The sequence below is a fragment of the Pinus tabuliformis genome, chromosome J (genome assembly GCF_031772625.1).
Source record: "Pinus tabuliformis cultivar Carrire ecotype Pingquan chromosome J, CPIR1, whole genome shotgun sequence".
Lineage (NCBI taxonomy): Eukaryota > Viridiplantae > Streptophyta > Pinopsida > Pinales > Pinaceae > Pinus > Pinus tabuliformis.
This window is the reverse complement of record NC_142295.1, coordinates 583,190,075-583,218,031: the sequence shown is the minus strand read 5'-3', so window position 1 is coordinate 583,218,031 and position 27,957 is coordinate 583,190,075. Positions and strand designations below refer to the sequence as shown.

Sequence of the window (27,957 nt, the reverse complement as noted above, 5' to 3'; positions counted from 1 at the left end):
ATTTACGATTTGTTTTTATCGGTTAACATCTATATACTGTGACTTAATTGTCATGGCATTTTTCCATCAAAATATTTTTTTGAAGGGTTTATTTTCATCAACATCCACTAACATTGGCTTTATTGAGGTTTTCAGGACAGAAAACTGGTCTATATGTTTTATTGTTTGGCTTTGTAGGGTATGATTATTGAGGTTTTCATGACAGAAAACTGGTCTATCTAGTTTATTGTTTGGCTTTGTAGGGTACGATAAGCTTAAAATTGTTTATGGAGTTGTAAGATTGTTATTAATTAGTTCAATGATACTTACAAACGTCATATGCATACACTTGTTGATATATTTATATGGATAGGAACACAGATGTTGATTCTTTATCTAAAAAGGGGCTTATGAGCATATGGGAATTTGGAAGATCTCTACGTTGATAAATGAACAAAGATATGAATATTAGCATAAACTCTTCATAAAGGGCTTATATAATTTTTTTGCTTTTTGGTTCGGCACTCTTATATACGAGTAGATAGATATGCCAAAGCATAAGCCGAAGCAATATGAAAAAAAAAAAAAACTATTTTGCTAATAATTTAATTCAAAGCAACTAAATTTTCATTTTTCATTATGAATATATACCCTACTACCAAGGTTTTTATGGGAAAATCCTAGCCAAGTAGATAAAAGATCCACAAAAGCCGCTAAAGGAAACCTTATCATGAATGAAGAGAATTAAATACCCATTGAAGATATCAACAAGAGGTTGTTGATCCTTGGGCAAGTATTCTCAGCTTAGGGTGAACTGTAAAAAATCAGTTCTAGGTTGGGTAGAGGTGTTATGTTTTACAACTGACACCCTATCAGCGATTCGGTTGAATGATTGGGTGGATGTGTTTTTTTTCCAAAGTGACACCCTATTGGCTATTCAGTTGAATGCGAGCATGGAGGAACCATTATTGGTGTATATGAGCCCTATGCACAGAGCCTCCATGTCTGGCCATGGAGAAAGTTTGCTCTTTAGCTTGTCGGAAGAAGAACCAGTGACAATGCTTCTGTCCTTTCCAAGCCCCTATGCCCTAAGGAATGCAGGGGCATGGAAAGAGAGGCTTGTATGCGAAAAAAATTTGTCTTCGGATCGCGGGGAGTCGAATTCTTTGAAGGATGCGAGTCTGGAATTCAAACCAGAGTCAATGAAGAAGTCTCAGGGGAAGTCTGTGATAATAAGCCTACAAGACAAGTGAGTTCTGTGAAACAAAATGATTTGTTCATCTTAAATGAAGTTGTTGATGATAGTAATAAATATTTAAAATCAATTGATTGATTACGGGATTCACATTTAAAAAGGGGGGAGGAAGAATTTGTACAGTTCAAGAACTACCCTTGCCATGTCGACAATGGGTAACGTGAGAGAAAACCTTAAGAGGCAGGAGTTAAAATTGGTTTCTTCTATCTTGAAGTAGGCTATTTTGGGGTTGTTGATATATCTTTCGTTCCCAATAGGCGTTTATTGGTTCATTAGGGATCTTTTTGCAAGAAAAGAAACCCGTTCCATCCTTCATTCCTTTTATTTTTGCATTGGGATGATGTGCATGATCGGTTATGAAGATATTACTTCCACGAGAAAAATAGCAATGTTGTTTCCGTGCTTGTTGTGTTTGTTGGTTTTGGGCTTACTGATATTTTGTTGAGTGGAATGGTATCATACGTTGTGGGATAAGCAGAAGAACTTCTTGCTCCAATCTCTCGATGTAAGCTACCATGACATAGCGAAGAATTGTTTTGTTGATGTCAAGAAAAGAAGGATTCACATCAGAAATGGAGGGTGCAAATTGCTCTCGACGTGATTGTGTTGTGTATTGGTGTTGGGTGTAAGAGTGATGCACCGTGTGGAGAGTTTGGGATGGATAGATTCTTCCTACTTGTCGATGATGCCAGTGATGACCGTTGGCTATCGGAACCATGCCTTCAAGACATTGACAGTTCAGTTGTTTGCAACGATATGGCTTCTGGTAAGTACCTTGCTTTTGCGTGAGCATTTTTTCATTTGACAGAAGCAAGGATTGATAGTAGCTACTGTTTGGTTGCAAAATGGGCGTTGTAAAGAGATATGACGGTTCAGGATTTGATGGCCGCAAATATTGACAACAATGGCTTGTCAGGTTCGCTTTCCATTCTTTTCGTCCCTTTTAATTTTATGACTCGTGCAAGTCTATTTTTGGTTTATTTTCTAGTTTTTCTTCTTCTACAATCTGTATGACTTTAGAAAGAAGCATTACTTGTTATTAACAGAAATATAAAAACATATTTGTTCTTGAAAGCTTTTCCAATTTACCAGAAACCCAATTCAGGCAAGTAAATAATAGATTTTAGGGAAATAGTTAAATAGTGATGCATAAAATTGTAATTCAACAGCTTGGGGTATATATATATATATATATATATATATATATATATATATATATATATTCCCGTAGTGGTCAAGAGAAAGAAGTAGATCTATATCGGAATGTAGCTGAGCGTATGAGGCACCCTTATCAAAATTAGTGGGTCAACGCTTGGATCGATGCTTCCCCTGGAACCATCTCCTCGATCAATTTGTACATTATCGCAACATTTAACTCTGCGCAACTTACACTGAACCTCAATATAATTTTTGGGAGAGTTCTAAGATGCACAAAATAAGGCATGAAAAGTACGGATAAGTTTAGATTTGGCAAAGTAGCATAAGATTGGAGCATGCTACATGCTGGAGAGGATGCAATGAAAAACGTCTTGAAAGATTTATTGCAAACACGTGAAGCATTGGAGTTAAGATTAGGCTTTTCTATAGCTTAACTTTTGACAGACAAATTTTGTAAGGCCCAGCGTAGTGCAAATAATTTGACACTCGAAATTTAAGTGTGAAATTTGTCCCTAGTGATTCGTAATTCTGGTGAAAGTACAATCGAGGTTAGATATATGGGAATTTAGTTGAACTTGTTAGCTCCTTTATGGCCGCCAATTATTACGGAAACCATCAGCTGCCGATTTATTACGGGCACCATCTGCCGTCAATTCCATTAATTACGAAAACTATCTTCAGTTAATTAATTTCTTGTTGGGAGCTCCTGGAGTGGTCCATTACTCCCTCTGCAGTTATCTACCATGTTCTGTGGAACACTTGACACATAGCTAACAGAAGCTTGATGGAAGCTTGGCTATATATACTTCTGTTTGGTCCCCAAGCTTACTCATTCAATCTCCTTCGTCCTTACACCATCAAATTAGAGTGAGCAGAGCTTGGAAGTGCCACATGGATGATAGTTTTTGGTGAATTTTTGTAAATCTAAGGGCTTTGTAGTTTTCGCTCTATTTTTTATCCGACCATAGGTTTTTTAGCGTTGCTGCTTTCAGGCTTTTGTTTTCATTGGGAAGCATTAGTTTTGTGTGTGGAGAATTTGTATATATGTCTGTGTGGTGTAGCGTGCGTGTTTGATGTGGTCTAACTGATTTATGTCCACACTTTTCCATGTAATTTCCACTCTCTATTGATGCCCATTTGATCGTTTGACAAATCCTAATATCACATGTTGCCCAATAATTGCCCTGGTCACATGTGAGACTTCATCCGTTCCATTTGGCTCTGACATCGCGATAATTGTTAGTCTCTCTAAGGGCAATATCGTGCCACTATTTTGCTGGGCTTGCAGATATCCGTTATGCGATTTCCATCTTCTCTTCCATCGTCAATTTCCATGACACGCAATACAGGCAAAGCAAAGATTTAGAAGGGTGTTGGTTTCCAATCTCGGCAAAGCATAAAGTGTTGTTGAGGTGGTGTAAAAGATCTAGGCAGTTGTGTACGAAATACATCGGAGTGTGAGTAGCATCAATGGCCAAAGGTATGATTTCTTGGGTATTCAATTTTTTCGATTCTTTTAAGTATTTATTCCGCATTATAGAATCGTTATTTTGCTATCGTTTGGTATCAGAGCATTTTTTATCTCTGCGTTGTTGTTTATAGACATGCTCTCTTTGGCTCAATGCCATATTTAGAGGATTTTTTGAATTAAGTCATTTATTTGGAAATATGTCTAATTTTTGCTCAATTTTTTTATGCTTATAATATTTATTTGGTTTAATTATATGCAATTTGGATAATTGTTGTGCAAATTTATTAATTATGCTCATTTTTAATTTGCATGAATTGATTATTTCTGCTATAACTACATGTTATTTTGGATGAGTATATGAGACCCATCGTTGAATGTTATGCATAAATATTATAGTTTTATTTATGCAATTTATTGTTATTCTCATATCAAGCTAATTTTTATGCATAAAAGAAATAATGTCTAAAGATCAATATAATTTTTAATTAATTAGAGAATAGCCACAACATCTCTAATTAAATAATATTATATGTTATGATTGATTAGGATCACATAAAGAGTATTTAGACATTAATTGTAATTAATTATACTAAATATAATAAATTTTATCCCATATGAATTTTTATTATATTTATATAATTAATTAGGATAAAATATTCATAACTTACTCACAGGAATTATGAATTAATAGTTTTATCATAAAGTTCAAATCTAAGATAGAATTTATATCAAATTATAATCATGATATACCCTTTAGAATTATGAATTAAGTGAATATTTTGATAAATTCTATCATAAAGAATAATTGAATATGCTTGAACTAAAAATTTAGTCCACAGACAATTTTTATGTCATTAGATTCAATTTTCAAGCATGATTTACATTGGTAAAATATGAAATTTTATTTTTAGGCCTGAATTTTAACATAAGCATGTGATCTTTAATTTTATGCAGTTGTACAACCTACAAATTTCTTTGAAATTCGTTGTGATATCCCTGAACTTAAAGGAGATAACTATAAGTCTGGAAGGAGAGAGTTCTCCTTCATTTGGGGTGGATGTGCATAGACTATGCTATTAGGAAAGATGAACCCTTGGCACTCACTAATACCAGCACTGCAGCAGACATCACGCTTTATGAACGATGGGAACGATCTAATCGCCTAAGCATGATGTTCGTTAAGACTAAAATTTCAGCTGATATTCGTGGTTCTGTTGATCAGCATGAAAAGGTCTGAGACTTGCTGAAAGCCATTGATGATCAATTCGTCACTTCAGACAAGGCACTAGCAAGTACCCCAATATGAAGTTCTCATCCCTAAGGCTCACCAGTGTGAAAGGCGTACGCGAGCACATCATGCAAATGAGCAACACTGTGGCTCAATTAAAGAAACTCGAGGTTGAAATATCAGAGTTTTTCATGGTGAACTACATTTTGAACACCCTTCTGCACCAATACGGACCCTTCAAAATCTCATACAACACACACAAGGATAAATGGTCAATTAATGAACTCATGACCATGTGTGTTTAAGAGGAAGGGAGACTGGCGATGGAACTAGGAGAAAGTGCAATGCTGGCAACACGTGGAAAGGGAAAATCTCAAGCCAATAAGAAAGGGAAAGGTAAAGTACGTCCCGAAGCCGATATCAAGAAGGATTCCAAGTGTTTCTTCTGTAGAAAGAAAAGACATATAAAGAAGGGATGCGCCAAATTTCAGAAATGGCTTGCGGACAAAGGTAATCCAATCTCGTTTGTTTGTTATGAATCTAATATGGTTAATGTCAATATTAACACCTGGTGGATTGATTCTGGATCAACAATTCACATTTCGAATTTCTTGCAGGGTTTGCAAAACCTAAGGAAGCTAGTGGGAAATGAGCAAAGCATCTTATCAGGAAACAAGATGGGCTCGCATGTGGAAGCTATAGGAACATGCTATTTAAATTTAAGTAGTGGCTTTGTTCTAGAATTAGAAAATACCTTTTATGTTTCAAGTTTTTCTAGAAACTTGATTTCAGTTTCAAGACTTATACCTTTTGGATATTCCTTCAACTTTTCAGAAATATCTTTCAGTTTATTTTATAAATCTAATTGTGTTTGGAATGGTATTTTGTCTAATGGTCTTTACTACATTAATTTACAAAACAATGTCACTTATGATTCAATGCATGTTCACACTGGAACTAAAAGATGTGTTATTAATGAAGATTCCTCTAAATTATGGCACCGAAGATAGGTCATATCTTCATAGAAAGAATTAAAAGATTGGTAAATGAAGTGGTACTTAATACTCTGAATTTTACTGATTTTGAGACTTGTGTGGACTGCATAAAGGGAAGGCAGACCAACAAGTCAAAGAAAGGTGCCAATAGGAGTTCAGACATATTACAGATCATACATACTGATATATGTAGTCCAGACATGGACTCACATGGTCAGAGATACTTCATCTCTTTTATAGATGATTACTCATGATATATGTATCTCTACATCTTTCATAAAAAGAACGAAGCATTAGATGCCTTTAAGATTTTTAAGGTTGAAGTAGAGAAACAATGCAGAAAGCAAATTAAGATTGTGAGATCAGATAAAGGTGGAGAATATTATGGTAGATACACAGAAGATGGACAAACACCTGGGCCATTTGCAAAATTTCTTCAAGAGAATGGGATTGTTGCCCAATACACCATGCCTGGTTCACCCGACCAGAACGGTGTAGTGGAAAGACAAAATCGAACATTATTGGGCATGGTGTGAAGTATGCTTAGTAGCTCTACTCTTCCTAAATCCTTGTGGACTGAAGCACTTAAGACGACAGTGTATATATTAAACTGAGTTCCAACCAAGGTTGTTCCTAAAATGCCATTTGAATTATGGAAAGGTTGGAAATCGAGTTTGAAACATATGCGCATTTGGGGAAGCCCGTCTGAAGTAAGAATATATAATCCACAAGAGAAGAAGCTGGACCCAAGGACCATTAGTGGGTATTTCATTGGATATGCTGAAAGGTCTAAAGGTTATATATTTTATTGTCCATCTCACAGCACTAGGATTGTGGAATCAAGAAATGCAAAGTTTCTTGAAAATGACTTGATCAGTGGGAGTGATCAAACCAAGAACATAGTTTTTGAGAAGGATCATTCAGAATCTCAACCTTCCACTTCAAGTGATAGATTGATTATTGTTCACAACACCCCTCAAGTACAAACTGGTGTTGAACAACCAATTGTTGAAGTTCCACAAGCTGTTGACGACATTCTAATAAATCAGGTAGTTCAAGAGTTGCCAAGAACTTTTGAAAAACAAGTTGAACCACATACTTCTCAGGAAGATGATGGTACAACATTAAAAAGATATATTAGACCAAAGAGATCAGCAATTCCTAATGATTATGTTGTGTATCTGCAAGAATCTGACTACAACATTGGAGCCGAAAATGATCCCAAGTCTTTTTCACAAGCCATGAGTTGCAAAGAATCAGAATTATGGTACGATGCCATGAAGGAAGAGATGAATTCTATAAAGAGTAACAAAGTCTAGGATCTTGTTGAGTTGCCTAATGGAGCAAAAGCCATTGGATGTAAATGGGTCTTTAAGACAAAGAAAGACTCATTGGGCAACATTGAGAGATACAAGGCAATACTCGTTGCTAAGGGATTCACTTAGAAAGAACGAATCTATTACACAGAGACTTTCTCTCCTGTATCTAAGAAAGATTCCTTGCGCGTTATTATGGCATTAGTAGCCCATTTTGACTTGGAGTTACAGCAAATGGATGTGAAAACCATATTTCTCAATGGAGATCTAGAGGAGGAGGTTTACATGAAACAACCTGAAGGATTCCCCTCTAGTGATGGTGAACAATTGGTTTGCAAGCTCAAGAAATCATAAAGCATCCCGCCAATGGTATTTGAAATTCCATAATGTAATTTCTTCATTCGGTTTTGTAGAAAACATTATGGATCAATGTATATACTTGAAAGTCAGTGGGAGTAAAATCTGTTTTCTTGTTTTATATGTGGATGACATTTTGCTAGCAACCAATGATAAGGGTTTGCTGCATGAGGTGAAACAATTCCTCTCTAAAAATTTCGATATGAAGGATATGGGTGAGGCAATGTCATTGGCATTAAGATCCATAGAGACAGATTTCTAGGCATCTTGGGTTTGTCACAGGAAACCTATATTAATAAAATTTTAGAGAGATTTCGGATGAAGGATTGTTCACCAAGTGTAGCTCCCATTGTGAAGGGTGATAGGTTCAATTTGAACCAATGCCCGAAGAACGAATTTGAAAGGGAACAAATGAAGAACATTCCATATGCTTCTGTTGTCGGAACCCTAATGTATGCTTAAGTCTGCACAAGACCTGACATTGCATTTGTTGTGGGAATGTTGGGACAATATCAGAGTGATCCCGGTTTAGACCACTAGAGAGCTGCAAGGAAAGTAATGAGGTACCTTCAAGTAACCAAAAACTACATGCTTATGCATAGACAGATGGATAATTTGGAAGTAATTGGCTACTTAGATTCTGACTTTGCTAGATCTGTTGATTCACGCAAATCAACATCAGGATACATTTTTATGATGGTCGATGGAGCTATATCATGGAGGAGTGCCAAGTAGACCTTGATTGCCACTTCCACAATGGAAGCCGAGTTTGTCTCCTGTTTTGAGGCTACTTTACATGGTGTATGGCTTAAGAATTTCATTTCTAGGCTTAGAATTATGGATTCTATCTCTAAGCAATTGAGAATGTATTGTGACAATTCAAGTGCTGTTTTTATGGCTAAAAACAACAAAAGTGGGAGTCGAAATAAACACATCGACATTAAATATTTAGCTATAAGGGAACGTGTTAAAGAAAATAAAGTGGTCATTGAGCACGTCAGCACTGAGTTGATGATCGCTGATCCTTTGACTAAGGACATGCCATCGTTTAAATTCAAGGATCATGTAATGAATATTGGACTTGGTTCCATTATGTAGTTTCTCATTGTATGGACAATGTTATTTTAATGAAATTCTTTATTATTGTGATGTTTTTCTCATATTTATGTGCACCTTAATTTGATTTGAGAGAATTCATCTGTGTAGGACCAACAATAAACATAAGTTTTATTCATTAAGAAATTGTTGCCACATAAATTATAATAGAAATAAATACATAGTAATACATGGAAGATAGTACTCGTCATTAGAGGAATTATCGCCATGATTCATGTATGTATTACTTAATACAGATTATCAATGGGTTTTAAGATGAGACATTAGTTTGGAAGTATGGATCAAGTGGGAGAATGTTAGCTTCGTTACGGCCGCTGATTATTACGGAAACCATCGGCCACAGACTTATTACGGGCACCATCTGCTGTCAATTCCATTAATTACGGAAACTATCTTCAGTTAATTAATTTCTTGTTGGGAGCTCCTGGAGTGATCCATTACTCTCTCTGCATCTCTACCATGTTCTGTGGAACACTTGACACATAGCTAATAGAAGCTTGATGGAAGCTTGGCTATATATACTTCTGTTTGGTCCCCAAGCTCATTCATTCAATCTCCTTCAGCCTTACACCATCAAGTTAGAGTGAGCAGAGCTTGGAAGTGTCACACAGATGATAGTGTTTGGTGAATTTTTGTAAATCTAAGGGCTTTGTAGTTTTCGCTCTATTTTTTATTCGACCATAGGTTTTTTAGCACTGTTGCTTTCAGGATTTTGTTTTCATTGGGAAGCATTAGTTTTGTGTGTGGAGAATTTGTATATATATCTGTGTGGTGTAGCATGCATGTTTGATGTGGTCTAACTGATTTATTTCCACACTTTCCCATGTAATTTCCACTCTCTATTGACGCCCATTTAATTGTCTGACAAATCCTGATATCGCATGTTGCACGATAATTGCCCTGGTCACATGTGAGACTTCATTCGTTCCATTTGGCTCTGACATCATGGTAATTGTTAGTCTCTCTAAGGGCAATACCATGCCACTATTTTGTTGGGCTTGCAGATATTCGTTATGCGATTTCCATCTTCTCTTCCATCGTCAATTTCCACGACAGGCAATACAGGCAAAGAAAAGATTTAGAAGGGTGTTGGTTTCCAATCTCGGCAAAGCGTAAAGTGTTGTTGAGTTGGTGTAAAAGATCTAGGCAGTTGTGTAAAAAATACATCGGAGTGTGAGTAGCATCAATGGCCAGAGGTATGATTTCTTGGGTATTCAAGTTTTTCAATTCTTTTAAGTATTTATTCGGCATTATAGAATCGTTATTTTTCTATCAAAACGTAGAGGAGAGAGTACACAACAACATGATTATGTGAGGAAATGCGTTAAAAGCGTGTACTTGTTCTAGGGTAGGAAGGAATCCAAGAATTTGGTTGCGTCATGTTAAATGGTTTGAAAACATCCTATTTGTTCTTCACACAGTCAATGTTTGGAGTTGGCTTTTGTAACTATTGGGGATTGGTATAAAAAAACGTGGGCTAGTGAAATGGCACATTGTAATGTTGCAATCAAAGAATGAGAATTGCCTAGGTTCAAAAAGTTAAGTATCATTGCCCCTTCGAAATTTGAATAAATATATGTCTCCTTAAAAGACTAGAGGAGTTGAGAGTATTGGGTGATAGATGGCACACATAAACTGGAGAAATAAATAGGTCAGTAAAAGAGGACAAAAGATTCTCCACAATTACAAAGATCAATAGTAAAGGAAGAGTATTACTAGTCCTTAGTTTTAACTCTAAATTACCCTTATAACAACTATCGCAAATTGATATAATTAAGCTATATATATATATATAGATATATATATATATATATATATATATATATATATATATATATATATAGATATATATATATATATATATATATATATATATATATATATATATATATATATATATATATATATATATATATATATAGATATATATATATATATATATATGAGAAGGGTCTTGAACTGGAGATGTGACAAGTGGTATCAGAGTTCCTGGGTTCAACACTTGGACCTTAAGAGCTCTATCAAGGAAGGAAATTTGATCAAATTAGGACAAAAGAAAAGGGAGACTTGGGGAGAGAGATCACACCCAGCATAGGCATTCTGAAGAAGATTAGTAAAAAAAAAATAATAATAGATATCATAACTTATAATGACAAATTCTAGTTCCTTGTATGATAAATGCTCATTATGGTCAAGGAAGGGTACTGAAAGTGAAATTGTTGTCTAAGTAGGGTTTCGAGATAATAAGAACATGAAAGCTTAAAATGTTGTTCCTTGGTTTTGTGTTTAAATGTAATATTTCCCTACAGTCAAAAAAATTGAATACATTGTGTGGAGGACAGTGTGAGCAAGCTTTCTTAAGTCATAATTTGGATTGCTAAAATATGCCCTAACATTAATTTAGTATTTAGCATGGATGAAAGGGCTAAATCACATATGGCTCTTGTTCCCTAACCTGAATCCTGAGCACTTTTCACTGTGAAGATGGGGAGATCTTCTTGGTACGAAAAGGCTCATACGAAGAAAGGGGCATGGGATAAAGAGGAAGACCACCTCCTCATCTCACATATTCGATTGCATGGTGAAGGCGGCTAGAGCTCCGTTCATAAGGCCGCAGGTTTATTGCCAAATTTCTCTTTTCTTTAATGAAATTAATAACTGCTTATAAACTAGTTTAATACATTACATATAATGTTTCTTGATTTACCAATGAATATATACAACAATTTTCGATCAAATCAAAGCCCATGATAATATAGCAAGGTCAAATTTGCCTACAAAAGCAAGGGATATATACAAATGGCATGGGATATTCACCCTCGGGACTAATTCAATATTAAATATTAACATATTAGTAATATCAAAGAGCATTTATGGCAACCCAAATTTTCGGTTTATTCTTTGGTGAAAGACATTTATAATGATTAAAATGTTGATAAAATATATAATCCATTTTAGATGACTCGATGTCCACATATGTAAATCTATCAACGCTTCTGGAATTCAGGGATTTTTTTTTCTTTATCCTTTTGATTTAAGTCAAATTAAAGTGAATGTATCCACCTGTATAGAAGTTAGACCTCTTTGTTAATGGTGGTAACAATTGAACTATCTATCAGTTCTTACATTGTTTTATATTATACTGATGTGCCTTATGTGAGAACTTCCACCAACAAGGGATCGATATATTAGTATAGACTACAATGTCGTCATTGGACACCTAAGTGGACCTTGTCTACAGTTCAGGTGAATAAATAAGTCTGATCATGGGAAGGGTGTCACCAATCCATTTATTTCCATTAGAGTCATATATATGACTAAAAAAATATATAAATATAAATATAAATTTTTCATTAAGTAAGTTACCTAAATACAAGTCTTATTAGTCTCAATTAGGACGTAACAGTTAAGTAACTAGGTGGTTCCCAATTTTACAGTTGATCTGGTAAAGATATATTAGAAGGAACGAATTCTTGTCCATCAAATTATATTAAATGTGTCCCTTGTCATGATTTAAAGTATATCAATACTTTTCTAGGGGTACTACATCCAATATAAAAATGATAACAAAACAAGAAATGGGTCATGGATATTAGGTTCTTCCACTGCTATATATGCATGTAATGAATCTATCCCCTTATGCCAATTTACATAATGATTTTTATCCAAGGTTTTTCTATGAGGGTTACATTAGGGGAATTTTGAGGTCTAAAGTGGGCCTCCTAAGAAAATTATAAAATAATAGTGGAAATAATCAAATAAGATTAGATTACATCATCAAATTTTAGAGGGAAAAAAGAAAAAACTATTTTTTCAACCTGTATTTTCAACTTATCTCCCTATGGGTTAACTCAAATTTCGAGCGGAAACACTCGTTGGATGCAGTTTGATTCCTCATCCAACGAGTACCCATGTTGCATACTTTCAATGGAATATACTACATGAAAACTGAGAAATACATGAAAAACATGATTGCAATCACATGTTTTTATGTATTTCTCATTTTTCGTGTAGCAGATTCCACCAGAAGTATGTAACATGGGTACTCCTTGGATGAGGAATTGAATCTTGCATCCAATGAGTACTCCTGCTCGAAATTTGAGTAAAACCATAGGGAGATAAGTTGAAAATACGAGTCGAAAAAAGTGGTTTTATTATTTTATTATTTTTTAATATTTTTACTTTTTTATTCCAAAAATGGTGAATCATCCCCCATGGTTGACATCATAATCTTGAATCATATTGGTTCTTATAAAATTTATTTTGGTTGTACATTTTTCTTAGGAGGCCCATTTTTGACCTCAAACTTTCCCTAATGATCAGAATTAGTTGCATGATTATGTGAGAATATGGTTGAAACTAAGCACGCACTAAATTCCATTTTAGCTTGTTAAATGACCTCCTTGAGATTTAAAAGAGTGGTTGATGCATTGAAAATTCTTAAGGGAAATATGCACAAGCCATACTCCAAGCATTAGACTATCCAATATCTTTATAAAATGTTTTTTTTAGTAAGAAATGTAGAGCTAGCACTAATGTTCTATGAAGCACGTGACTGCGAAAGGACTCATCACCAATATTTTGTGGAAGTTATTCATTATTTATACATATGTATACTTACAGATCTATATATAGTTTGGGAGTACATGTAAACTCCATTAGTTTTATCTATAAGGCACGATTGATATCTTTATCTTTATCTCATCGTTGAGATAACTTATTATCGATAATAAAAAAATCAAAAATCAAATATTTTATATTGAAAAAATTCCCCTTAATTTGAGAGAATCTCATTTGTTAATCTCAATGGTGTGGAAAAAATAGATAGATTTGAGGAAGAGGAAGAGGTTATTAATTTACTTTTAAAGAGATACAACTTTGTGTCTTTGCTTTGGTTTAGGTAGATTTATACACTAGCGCAACCACATTTACCATTGTGGTTGATATACACCGACATTTTCTAATGTGGTTGATATACACCAATGTATATCAACAACATTAATAATTGTTATGTGTATTTTTTTCAAGACTAATTATTTATGGTTATTAATAACTATATAAATAATAGCAACTAAATTCTTATATATTTATATATTTAAAATTATTTATATATAGAATACGTGTTTTTATTAATTAATAATAAAAACACGTACTTTATATATTCTTCGCATATATTCTTCGGTGAAAGAGTTCTGAGGCTTGGTGAAAGAGTTAAAAACATACTCTATATATTCTTCTCATATTTTCTTCGGTGAAAGAGTTCTAAGGCTCGGTGAAAGAGTTAAACACGTACTTTATATATTCTTCACATATATTTTTCACTGAAAGAATTCTGAGGCTTGGTGAAAGAGTTAAAAATGTACTCTATATATTCTTCACATATATTCTTCGGTCTGCGGACTATGGTGGACATAGGTGATCTGCAGTTAGGTTTGTTGATATCAGGTGCACACATTCCTTATCTTTTTCTAATACATATTTGCTCATATAATTTCAAGTATGAATATTTCACCATAGTTACCAAAGATTACCAAGGGTAGACCTAGCACAATTACTCTACAAGGCCTTTATGAGTATATAGAGTCTTTAGAGAAACGTAGAGAAGAAAGAGAAGCCAAGCTACAAAAAGAGTTAGAAGCCATGCTGGAAAATGAATTTGCATCTCTTGAATACACGATCCAAAAACAAATAGAAAATAAAATAGAACTACTAGAGAATAAAATGGAGGCAATGGAGACTAGATTGTAGGTTATAGAAAAACAAAACCAAGATACTAACCAACCATCCCAGCAAGGAGATGTTGATACTTTAGAGAGTCTTAAAATGAAAGACATGATTAAAGAACTAGAAGAAAAAGTTAATAGTCACCTCACCCTAAATAATGTGGTAGATAAGTTAGATATCAAACCAATTAAAGATGAAATGAAAAAATTAATAGAATTAGACCACAAACGTAACAAAAGGGCCTTGAACCTTATAATCTTCGGTTTAAAAGAGGAAGTAGATGAGGATACTTTAGCCTTAGCCCAAACAAAATTACATAATAGATTACAAATTGAAACAGTGTGTCTCATAGAAGCAACAAGGTTGGGGAAATTAACCGAGAATAAAGGAAGACTAATCCGCATAAAGGTGAGCTCCATTGATCATAAGTACGACATACTTAGTAAAACCTCAAGTCTAAAAGGAATGAGAATATTCATAAATGAAGATCTCATTCCAGAAGATCAAGCAAAATTAAGAAAGGAGGTTCAAAAGGTAAAAGAAGCTAGAAAGGAAGGAAAATGGGCAATAATCAGAAATAGAAAAGACTTTATTCGAGATAGAAACCAAAAAGATAGTAATCAATAGCAATTAAACATGCTCCGGATCCTTTCTTGGAACGGTCACAGCTTCCCATGGAACAAAGGCCCTAAGCTAAGTTGGATTTCAAATGATGTTGATATTATTTTTCTTGTTGAAACTTGGGAGCATGAAGAATCTAAGGTCCCTAACATAGATGGCTTTACGCTATGGTCTACCTGGAATAAGCGATCCTCTCGTAGAGGAAGTGGGGGAATAGCTTGTTAGATTAAGAAGAACATCTCCCCCCAAGCTAGGATTTATAAAAACGACCCTCCCAACCAATATAGTTGGATAGAGATCAGAGACATTAATAATAAAAAGTCCTATATACCAATATGTTATTTTCCTTCCATCAATTCTAACTTCTATAAGAATAAGAATCTAGATAAAACTAACCCTTACAATGGTTTAGAGAATGATATTTCTAGCCTAAGGAATGATGGTAATATCCTTTTAATAGGTGACTTTAATGCTCGAACTTCAAACAACTAAGCTATTATTCTAAGCAATCATTCCAACCCTAATCCTCTTTGGTTAGACGAAGACCCTACTCTAGCTAGTAGGTACAAAAGGAGCTCTGAAGACCTTGGGGAAAATTTGTTTGGGTCAGAGCTAGTCAAGCTCTATAGTGCTCAGGATCTCATAATTTGCAACGGTCTAAAGAAGTCGCCCAATTCTAGCAAGATGACCCGCATCCATGGACTTGGTAGTAGCATGGTAAACTATGTTATTTCCGATCTCCCATTATACAACAAAATAATAAATTTTGACATCTTAAACGACCACGAACTTGACTCTGATCATAGGTCTTTACTTATAACTCTTAATTTTTTCATGCATAGAGTTCCCACAGAGAATAATACTTACAAAGGTCTTAACTTTGCTTTAGCCCCTAACAAAATCCCCAATGAAGAAATCATTTGCAACCTTGAAGATGGAATTAAGACTCTCAAGGATGATGACAAAGAACTCATCAGGCAAGAGGTCGCGGTTATCCTTAGAAAAGCCAAGCCACCCAGGAGAAACCTTAGCTCTGATCAACTTAAATCCCTAAAAAACCTTAGAAATAATAAGGACATAGTCATTTTAAAAGCCGACAAAGGTGGCGCCACTGTCGTTATGGATAATGTAGATTACATAAACAAAATGAAAGACCACCTATACAACAGTGGTAGCTACAAAAAGCTAGAAAAAAACCCCATCTCCAAAATCACGAACCTCGTAAAGAAAGCCATTAAAGAAGCAAACCTTGATGATAAAATAAAAAAGAGATTGACACCTAACAGCGAAATCACCCCTAGGATCTATGGAGCCCCTAAAATTCATAAAAAAGATGTCCCCCTAAGACCCATAGTCAACACCATAGGGTCCCCCACGTATGAATTAGCCAAGTACGTCGCCAGCATTCTGTCCCCGCTTGTAGGTAAGACTAGCTCTTACATCAAAGACTCCAATCAATTTGTAAATCACATAAAAAACACCAAGCTAGAACCAGGAGACAAAATCGTGAGTTTTGACGTAGTCCAGCTCTTCACCAAAATTCCCCTAGATGATGCTATTCAGGTAGTTAAAGATGTAACAGATCCCCAGACCGCTAAATTAGCCGAAATTTGTCTCCGCTCAACCTTCTTTTCCTTCCAGGGTGAAATATTTGAACAAACTTCAGGTGTTGCCATGGGATCACCTCTCTCACCCATCGTGGCAAACCTTTTCATGGAAAAATTCGAGAAGAAGGCATTAGACTCTTATCCTCTAAAACCCAAATCCTGGGCTAGGTTTGTGGATGACACCAGTGTCAATTGGCCTCATGGCGAGGAAGAGCTAAACAAGTTCCTAGATCACCTCAATAGCTTGTCTGAAGACATCAAATTCACCATGGAAGTTGAAGAAAATAATTGCATTCCTTTCTTAGACATTCTCCTCATTAGACAGAAGGATGGTTCCATTGGTCACAAAGTTTTTAGAAAGAAAGCCCATACAGATAACTACCTGCATGCCGACTCTCATCACCACCCCGCCCAAAAAATGGGGGTTCTACAAACCCTCTTCACTAGAGCTTATAGAATCTCTGATATAAACCATACAGATGAAGAAATTTCCTACCTTAAAAAAACCTTTGCCAACCTAGGGTACAGCAATGAAAACATTTACAAAGCCATTCAAAAAGCAAAAACTGATAACAATAAAAACAAATCTAAAGACAACCCAGCCTCCAATACCTGCCTTCCTTACATCCAAGGAGTCACTGACAAAATAGCCAAAATCCTCAATAAGAAAAATATAAAAACTGCTTTCAAACCCCTGTCTACCATAAAGCAAAGAATGAGATCTGTTAAGGATAACCAAGAGCCTCTTCAGCAAAAAGGAGTTTATATCATCGAATGTTCTTGTGGGGATCAATACATAGGAGAAACTGGTAGATCGGTTAGGATTAGACTCAAAGAGCATAGTGCAGACATTCGTAACGAAAGAACCAAGTCCTCAGCCCTAGCTGAGCATGTAGGTAAAACTAATCATCATATTTGCTTAGAAGACACCAAAGTCATTGCTAATGTAGAACACCATTTCAAGCGTAAAGTTAGGGAAGCTATTGAAATCATTAAACATCCTAGAAACCTTAATAGGGATGGTGGCATGGAAATTAGCAAAAATTGGAACCCCGTATTAACCTCCGCTAATAATCTTAATAACAATGTCAGAAATTCCTAACCTGCCTTCATAATATTAAAGACAAATATAAGAGCAAATATAAATTATAATAGATATAATAAACAGGTATAAGAGAACATTTTTAGATATTTTGGAATTAACATATATAATAATATAGATTAGCTACTATCAATAATCAAGCATCCTGATAACAGTTAAATAATAGATAAATTAATAAATATATATAGTAGAACATTAATAAACATCATAATAAATGTCAATCATAATAGATAACAATAAGTATATATAAAGGAACTATAGCTAATACCATAATAAATATCAGTAATAATGATATAGAACAAAATAAGAATATAGAATTAAAATAACATTAACAATAACAAATATTAAAGATAAACAACAAAAGCATTAAATATTAAAAACTAATAAAAATAATACAAAATAATCTTAAGAATTACAAAAAGAGATTTTAATAACAAATAAATTATTTATAAATAGACATAATAAATAACTTACATAACAATAACAATAAAATCTCATTTTAATTAATTAATAATAACATCATAAACATCAACTAGCATTAACCATAATTAATAAACAAAATTTAATTATAAGCAATTAATAGAAGCATTAATAACATTAAAATTAATTAATGATAAAGCTTACATTATCCGCATCAAATATAAAAGCATATTAACATGTATAAGAGAACATTATTAAATAACTTAGGAAATAACCTATAAGATAGATTAGTAACTATCATTAAGCTAACATCCATTATAATAGATTAATAATAGATAAATTAATAAATATTAACAATAACAAATAATAAATATAAACAAAAAAATGCATTAAATATTAAAATACTAATAAGAATAATACTAAATAATCCTAGAATTACTAAAAGAGATTTTAATAACAAAACATATGATTTATAAGAAGACATAATAAATAACTTTCATATCAATAATAATAAAATCACATTCTAATCAATTAAGAATAACATATCAATAAACATAACCATAATTAATATGAATAATTTAGTTATTAGGCATAATGACATAATAAGACAAAATTTAAAATTGTAACATTAATAAAATAATTAAAAATAAATTACAAGGTAGTTATTAAAAATTTGTATAATGAAAAAACATAAAGCTTATAATAAATAAAATCATCATTAATGAAAAGAGTCGGCCATTGGACTTCACATCCTGGGTTTTCATATTTATACCTAAAAATTTCCTTCTTTTCTCCTCACATTTTGTCCTGATGATGAGTCTAGTTGCAGACTCGAAACGTCGACTTCAAAACATGAACACTGTGGAAAATCCGAACTCCATTCAAAAATCACACCACAGTAATCTGCAAACTAAAATAATACTTACAACCAAAATAACTTAATATTTGATAGAAATAAAAATGATCTCTTTCTAAATGAATTAAAAAAATAATTTGCTTCCTTTATCTAGTATAGACAACATAGAAGACCTCTATCATAATTTTACTACAACCCTCTCATATTCTATTAACAAGTTCTCAATTGAAGTTTCAAATAATAAAAAAAATAGCAAAACTAGTCCATGGTATGACAAAGATTGTAAAAGAGCGAGGAGAGAAATTAGGGAAGCTGTTGATGAATCTCTTAAAATGGACAAGATAAAATATACAAAGCCCTAACTAAAAGGAAAAAGAGGCAGTACATTCGTCAAAGATAGGAGAATCTCTTACACCTCTCTAAGGTAGCTCCTAAGAAATTTTGGAGGCAGATTCTGACTAGGAAGACTAAAGATAATAATAAATTGCTCTTCACGATTGGAATTCCTATCTTAAAAAGCTTTATGAATCTCCAAATGTCATGGATAATTTGGAAACCCTGCTCACAACGAAAGAAGTTTTCTCTTTAGAAGACATTAAGTTTGGGGTTAATCACCTCGCTAATGGGAAAGCTAAGGACATTAAAGGTTAGCAGGCAGAAATCTTAAAAATTGGAGGTCCTGTCCTCATCCCCCACATCCACAAGCTTTTCAATCAAGCAATCAAGCAAGGGTTCCCTAAACCTTGGACTGAGAACCTCATTATCCCTATTTTTAAAAGTGGGGATATAAATAACCCCTCTAATTATCGGACAATTATGATCAGCCCTCTCTTAGCCAAGTTATATGGTAGTATTTTGGAAAAGAAGTTAAGTATATGGCTTGAAAGTGAAGGTAAGCGAGCTAAAGGCCAAGCAGGTTTTAGAAGGCATCACTCAACAACATACCACCTCGTTATGCTTAGGATCATTGCGGAGGAATGTCGTAATGATAAATCCAATTTATTTTGTTGCTTTGTGGACTTTAGAAAGGCTTTCGATACGGTTCCTAGATACAAACTTTGGAATAGATTAGAAGAGCTAAAGGTTCCTCTCAAGTTGAGAGCTGCCGCTATAAGGTTATACGAGAATGTAATTGCCAAGCTAAAGAGCAATGAGGGATGATCGAAAGATATTAAGTGTAACATCGGAGTTAAACGAGGTTGCCCCCTCTCCCCTACCCTATTTGGCATTTACATCGATAAGCTTGAAGGCTATTTAGAGGAAGCAAGATGTGATGGCACGATCTTAGTGGGATAGTCGTCATCCTTCTTCTCTATGTTGACGATATTGTTCTTTTGGCAAGGTGCCCATCTGATCTTGATAAGCAACTTAAGCTTCTTAAGGATTTCTTCTGTACCATGGGTATGACTGTTAACACTGACAAAAAAAAAGTTATGATTATCAAATCCAAGAAGGATACTTACGCTAATTTTATGGATGACAATAATAACTTGGAGGAAGTGTATTCTTACAAGTACCTAGGAATTGATATTCATCACAAGCTCAACTAGAACCATAACATTGAGAAAAGGATTAATGGGGGGTGGAAAGCTTATTTTAGTCTTGAAAATAATTGTAAAACAGCAAACCTCGTAATGTGGGAAAAAAAAGAAGTTCCTCTTTGAAACTTTAGTCACTCCTGTTATCTTATATGGTTGTGAGGTTTGGGGTTGCAGCATCTCCAGAGAATCATGGAGAAAGATTGAGCAAATCTAGATGCGTTTTATAACTTATAACCTGAAAATTAAAAGTAATACACCCTATCCTATTCTCCTTATAGAAGCAGGTCTTTCCCCTATTGAGAGCCTAGCTATGATTAGGTTTCTGCTGTACAAGCACAAACTCAATAACATAGATGATCATAGACTTCCTAAGCTAGCTTTAAATTCCAACCAAAACCACCTAAGGCTCAATTTTGGGTGGCATAAAGACACAAGGGCCCGGTTAAACTATTGGGAGATCAACGAGAATGATGCATTGCAAAACATAAATAACATTAAAGATACTGTTACTTCTAAGTTCAAAGAAAAATGTGGTGTGAGAAAGATTTAGTGGCTAAAAGAAAATCAAGTTATTATAAGAAGGTCATCAACCCCACCCTAAAAGATCAAAGTATCTCTCTATTTTAACTAGCTCAAAGAAAAAAATTAATATAGCAAAGATTAGAACGAATTCTCATGAGCTCCATAGTGAAACAGGTCGTTGGGCAGTTCCTAAAACGCCATGGATGGAAAGGATCTGCCATATATGTGAGAATAGGAACATCGAGGATGAAAACCACTTCCTCTTAGAGTGCCCCGCATACAACCACATTAGATCTCAGTTTCACAATCTTTGTTACAATACTGACCTTCCTAGCCTTTTACAATGTCAAAATTATAGTGAGCTCAGGAGGCGTCTCTCCAAGCTTTTTGAGCATAGGAATAAAATCTTAAATCAAAATAAATAATTTGTTTCTTTAGGTCTGATAGACCAATGTTTGGTCTTAGCGGACGTTAACCATCATCATCATCATCATTAATATAATAATAATAATATTAGTAATATTAATTAATATTAATAATAGCTCTTAATAATATTACTATTAGTATTATATAATAATAATAATAATAATAATAATAATAATATATTATTATTATTATTATTATTATTATTATTATTATGATTATTATAATAATTATATTATTATTATTATTATAATAATTATATTATTATTATTATTATAATATAATATAATTTTTATTGTATTAGTATAATAATAATATTAATTCATAATAATATTAGTAATATTAACTAACAATAATAATCTTCATAATAATTATTATTTTAGTAAATGTGACTTCATTTTATCTTTGACAAAAATCGTTGATAAATATAATAATAATAATATTTTATTATTCATTTTTTATAAAATGTAAATAAATAATTACTTAATATTTATTTTATTTTATTTTATAAGTTATAATAATAATAATAATTTACTAATAAAAATTAATAAATAATATTTAAATAGTTAATTATTGTTAAAGAACAATAATATTTTTTAATTAAATATTATTAAATAATAATAATATGAATATTAATTAATTAAATAATAATAATAATAATTAATTCTTTGTCACAATGTGACGTTGGACCATGGTTGATTTTCATATTGAGACAATCTTTGTCACAAAGCAACATTTGAGCATGGTTGACCATGGTTGACTATGATTCACCATGTTTGATCCAAAGGAATAACAAACCATTGGGATTAATACTAAAAACCCAAGATTGACCATGGTTGATCATGTTTGATTCTACAAAACATGGTTGACCATGGTTGACAATGATTGTCCATGAATTTTATATGGAGACAATTTTTGTCACAATGCGACATCCCACCTTGGTTGACCATGATTGATATTATAAATCCAAGTTAATAATAAACCCAAGGGAAAAATAAACCCAAGGGATTAATACTAAAACCCCATGATTGGCCATGGTTGACACTGGTTGACCATGATTGATATTATAACCCTAAGGGAATAATAAACCCAAGGGATTGATATTATAAACCCAAAGAATAATAAACCTAGGGGATTAATACTAAAACCGCAAGGGATTATGAACACAAGGGAATAATATTAAACCCAAGGGACTAATATTATAAACACAAAGATATATAAACCCTAAGATAAATATTATAAACACCAAAATAAACATGACTTACCATCATTGATATTCATATTGAGACAATCCTTATCACAAATCCATGTTGGACCATGGATGACCATGGTTGACATCATAATAAACCATGGTTGACCAAGGAATAATAAACCCAAGCGATTGATATTATAAATCCAAGGGATTAATACTAAAGCCCCAAGGGATTATGAACCTAAGGGAATAATATTAAACCCAACAGACTAATATTATAAACCCAAGGTATAAAAACCCTAAGATAAATATTAAAAATACTAAAATAAACATGGTTGAGCACGATTGATTTTCATATTAACACAATCCTTGTCACAATGTGACATTGGAACATGGTTGAACACGGATAACCATTGTTGAAAAATATTAAACCTTAGGAATATGAACACTTACATCAATAAATCCAATGGATTGATATTATAAATCCAATAGAATAATAAACCTAAGGTATAAAAATTATAATTCCAAAGTATATAAACCCTAGCATGAATATTTTAAAGCCTAAAATAAACATGGTTGACCATGGTTAATTTCCATATAAGGACAATCCTTGTCACAATGCAACGTTGGACCATGGTTAACCATGATTGATTTTCATCTCGAGACAATCTTTGTCAGAACACAACTTTGGACCATAGTTGACCATGGTTGATTTCCATATCCATATGGTTTGACCATGGTTGTCTATGATTGACCATGGTTTACCATGATTGATATTATAAACATAATGGATTGATATTATAAACCTAAAGGAATAACAAAACTAAGGGATTATGAACCCAAGGGAATAAGATTAAACCCAAGGGACTAATATTATAAACCCAATGTATATAAACCCTAAGATAAATATTATAAACACTAAAGTAAACATGATTAACCATGGTTGATTTTCATATTTAGACAATCCTTATCACAATGTCATGTTGGACCATGGTTGACCATGGTTAATTTTCATATTGAGACAATTTTCATATGGTTGAGCATGGTATATGAGCCTACGAAATGTATAGTTCTATTTTTTTTAATTTAATTTTTATCTTAATGTTAAAATAAATTTATCAATATATATGAATATATCTTTATCTTTATCTCATTGTTTTTTTTTTTTTTTTTAGTTAAAACTAATCTATTATATACATAAACAAAAATCGGTTACATCATTTCAAGACAGAAAGAACCAGATGCCTGTAATGGCAGCTTGGAACAACGAGCCTATTATGTCCGAGGATTTAACCAGACCAAAAATAAACCAGCCCTCGCAGGGGCGCGAGCAGAATATCAGGATAATCCCACGCAGGGGAAAACAGACACATCCCACCCAAAGAACAAGAGCTCGGTGCCCAAGACCCACAGAAAGACAGTTTGCCAACATAATAAGAACTTGAGACCCAAAAATAAACAGAGCAGCTGGAGAGGCCAAAAGGCTAAACAGAAGTGCCATAGAGACCTGGAACAATGGCGCCTCTATTCGTCCGGTTCCTCCTCGAACACCCGGCACCACCCATATTCCGCCACCTCCGCTGCAGTGGGAGCAGTTCCCATGTTGGCGTCTTCGCCTATGCTGATCATCTCCTTCTGTGCCAGAGGGCGATTTGAGACCTCCTTTGGTGTAGTCGTAGGTGTTTCCATGACTGTCTCTGAGTCTTCAGCAGGCCGCTTCCCGCGGTCATCAAGAGAGTCGCTGCCGTCCTGTGAGTCTTCGATGAACAGAACCAAGACATGGGCACTGATCCTAGGGTGGTTCATAGAACTATTGAAGTTGAAATTGCAGAGCCGAAGGCAGGCGTTGAAGCAGAATCAGGAGCATTTGAGTCCAGGAATTGACTGGACTGAAGGGGGTGGGCATCACGGGAACGATGACAATTGCAACGACAGCAATGGGGATAGGAAGCTTCAACAGGAGGGCGAGAAGACCCCCCCTGGGAGGTGCCGCGACGACTGTCTTTATCTCATTGTTGAGATAACTTATTATCGATAAAAAAAAATCAAAATATTAAATATTAAAAAAATTGCCTTGTGCATATGTTAAGTTGAAAGAATCGCATTTTTTAATCTGAGAGAATCAGCAGCATGGGAAAAATAGGTAGATTTGAGGAAGAGGAAGAGGTTACTAATTTACCTTTAAAAAGATACAACTTTGTGTCTTTGCTTTGGTTTAGGTAGATTTATAAACTATTATATACAAAAATAAAATTTTTGTTCAATTAAAATCAACAAATGTTTCAAGTTGCATATTAAAGAGAGATAGAAGTCTACCAAGGGGAAATGAGCTTAAAAGAGAGCTAAACTTTCTAATATTTTGAAAAAAGAACATTTTTTCTAGCAACTATAAAATGTATAATCCCGAATTTTTTCCATATTGTGTTTTAGACAGTGAATTTTTTATTTATTTATTTTTTTTGTATCAAATTGAATTCGTATTCGAACTCGAACTCGAACTTGGTAACTATGATATGAATACAAGTGTTACAAATAAATCGAACCGGTGACCCACAAACCGATCATGTTGCTATGAAAGTGTGAATAACAATTTAATTCTCAACCACAAACAACTTTTTCAATTATATGTATATTGTCACTCGTCTTTACCACTATTTTCAAAATAAAGTGCCAGGTGTACTTATCCTTATAAAACCACATGATTTTGCATATATAAATTTTCTCTTAAACTCCTTGTTACACCTCCCATCATAAAATTGTCTTTGCTTCTTACTGAAACACAGTCTCAAGTCTACTTTTGGTTATTGTATTGAAAAGTGCAAATTCATTGTAACTTTAAAATTAATAAAATAATAATTTCAATCCATTATAATTTTCACTATAAAACTAGTTGAGGCTTTATAATGTTTTGCATTTGTATATTCTTCAACATAAACATATTCACCAAAAACAGTAAGACTTGGAAATGTATTTGACTTGCATATAAACCATTAAATATATCCCCCTTTCCAACATAAATCACTACATACACCACTTTTACAATGGATGGGTTAGGTACGCATGTATAACTTTCCCTTCACCGACTTTACTCCACACGATAAATATAAATTAATTTATGATTTCCATCAAGGCACCACTCTCTCCCTCAACTTGCCCTACTTACATTTCCATACTCCCTTCCATCATACTACCATAAAACTAAATATATGCTTGCCAGAGCGACGCCCCTCTAAGTCGCTTCCCCGATTCCACCACTTGCCCTACTTATATGCATGCCACCACATCGCCCCCGCATCCTCATTTCCAAAGCATTTGCCATCTCATATCTCATCCCCTTTTTCTTCCTTTTCATGCATGTTTTCGTGGTCCCTGGCATCACATTGCGGCATAACCACTTTATTCACCCCTTTTTTGAATGCCATTGTTGCTTGTTTCCATGGAATGGATGAGTGGCGAGTGCGAGTCCATACATGTGGCCCCATTGGTGGAATAGTTGTCTTCAATAAAATCCACTGCCAACCAGCAGGAGCGCACAAGAGGGAGGCAACGTCTTCAACTCAATACCTAACACATCCCTTCTCCTGAATGAACGCATTTGCAACTTTCCAAACTACACCACATGCCAATATGATGCCCCTCTCCAAACCACGTCCTCGCTTCAACCCTAACCCCTCTTTATATATATCATCCCTCTTTTCCTTTTTCATTCATATGTTGTTTTCAGTTGCACCTTTCCAAATTAAATGATTTTCCGCTCCTTTGTTCTTGACGTTGACGCAATTTTTTTCTTGATCCTTATTAGAGGAGTTTGCATCAGTTGGCTCTCTCATAGATAGATAGTGATTGTTTCCCTAAAATGGCTGGTTTTGTTTCGCACCTTCAACTTATTGCCATGCTGCAAATCGTAGTGTGTATGGCGATATTATGTGCATCTTTTTCTGCCTTGGTGGAAGAGCCATCTGTTGTTTTAACTTACCATGATGGACCTCTGCTTTCTAGTAGTGGAGTAATCTCTATCCATCTCATTCGGTATGGTAAATTAACCCCTCTTCAATGTTCCATTGTCGTTGATTTTCTGCAATCTCTTGGAGAAAATACATTAAATCAGCCCTTTGTGTCCACCTGGTGGAAGACCACGCAGAAGCACAGGTTCGCCGCCTCTAACAAGGTTGCCCCCTCCAGTGCTATAATTCTTGGAAAGCAGAAGGTGGATCAAGATTATTCCCTTGGAAAATCGCTCAAGAGGTCTGACATTGCTACTCTAGTTGAAGTTGATGTTAAGTCGAGAGCTCCGCCTCTATCGGAGAATAATGATGAGAGCATTGTATATTTGGTTCCTACATCTGAGGATGTTGCAGTGGAAGGATTCAGCATGAGTCCTTGTGGATTCCATGAAAATCTCAATTTGTTACCAGGGAGGGAGTTGACAGGGAGCCAAATGATGGGGAAGGAGAAGAAGCAACAACAACTCATTCCATACGCGTGGGTTGGAAACTCTAGAAGCAAATGCCCTGGATAGTGCACGTGGTTGTTTCATCAGCCCATCGACAAACCCCAAACTCCTCCTCAGGTGGCACCTAACGGTGACATGGTCATCAATGGGATGATCATCAAAATTGCCACTATTGTTGGAGCAGTCACCAATCCCTTCAACACTGGCTACTTCCAAGGCGACGCAAATGCACTGCTAGAAGCGGCGTTGGCATGCACGAGAATATATGGAAAAGGGGCATATCCAGGGTTCTCTAGGGTGATTTGTTAGAGATAATGGAGAATACCTTAGAATAGTGAGTTGGTTCACGAGACCTCAGGATAGGAATTAGTTTCCCTAAATTTATGATTGCTACATAATGTGTGATGTACATGGACAATGTAAATCTTTCTGCAGAGCCAGACTCTCTTGGTTCAGACTCTCTTTCGTAGAGCTAACCAATGGGTTCTTTTTATTAATTCCAACATCACTTTTTAACATGGTATCGGAGCTATAGGACGAAGGAACCTATACGCTGAGTGGAGGATTTGAGAGGCGCATCTGAGGCAAAATCGTCACGTGGTTTGGAGGGCTAATCGCGCT

The 27,957-nt window shown here is 34.4% G+C and overlaps 1 protein-coding gene and 1 pseudogene across 1 annotated transcript; both read left to right on the top strand.

Moving 5' to 3' along the window:
* Window positions 1-932: 932 nt before the first annotated feature.
* On the top strand, window positions 933-2,248 carry LOC149228333 (two-pore potassium channel 3-like; annotated as a pseudogene).
* Window positions 2,249-26,739: 24,491 nt separating this feature from the next.
* On the top strand, window positions 26,740-27,402 carry LOC149228332 (protein EXORDIUM-like 2). The gene has a single exon (XM_089380740.1). It carries the CDS (start codon window positions 26,740-26,742, stop codon window positions 27,400-27,402), a length of 663 nt encoding a protein of 220 aa, XP_089236866.1.
* Window positions 27,403-27,957: the final 555 nt, after the last annotated feature.

Bases quoted from the DNA above. Each gene is read 5' to 3' on its own strand.
- LOC149228332 (XM_089380740.1), top strand. From the start codon at position 26,740: ATGGCTGGTTTTGTTTCGCACCTTCAACTTATTGCCATGCTGCAAATC.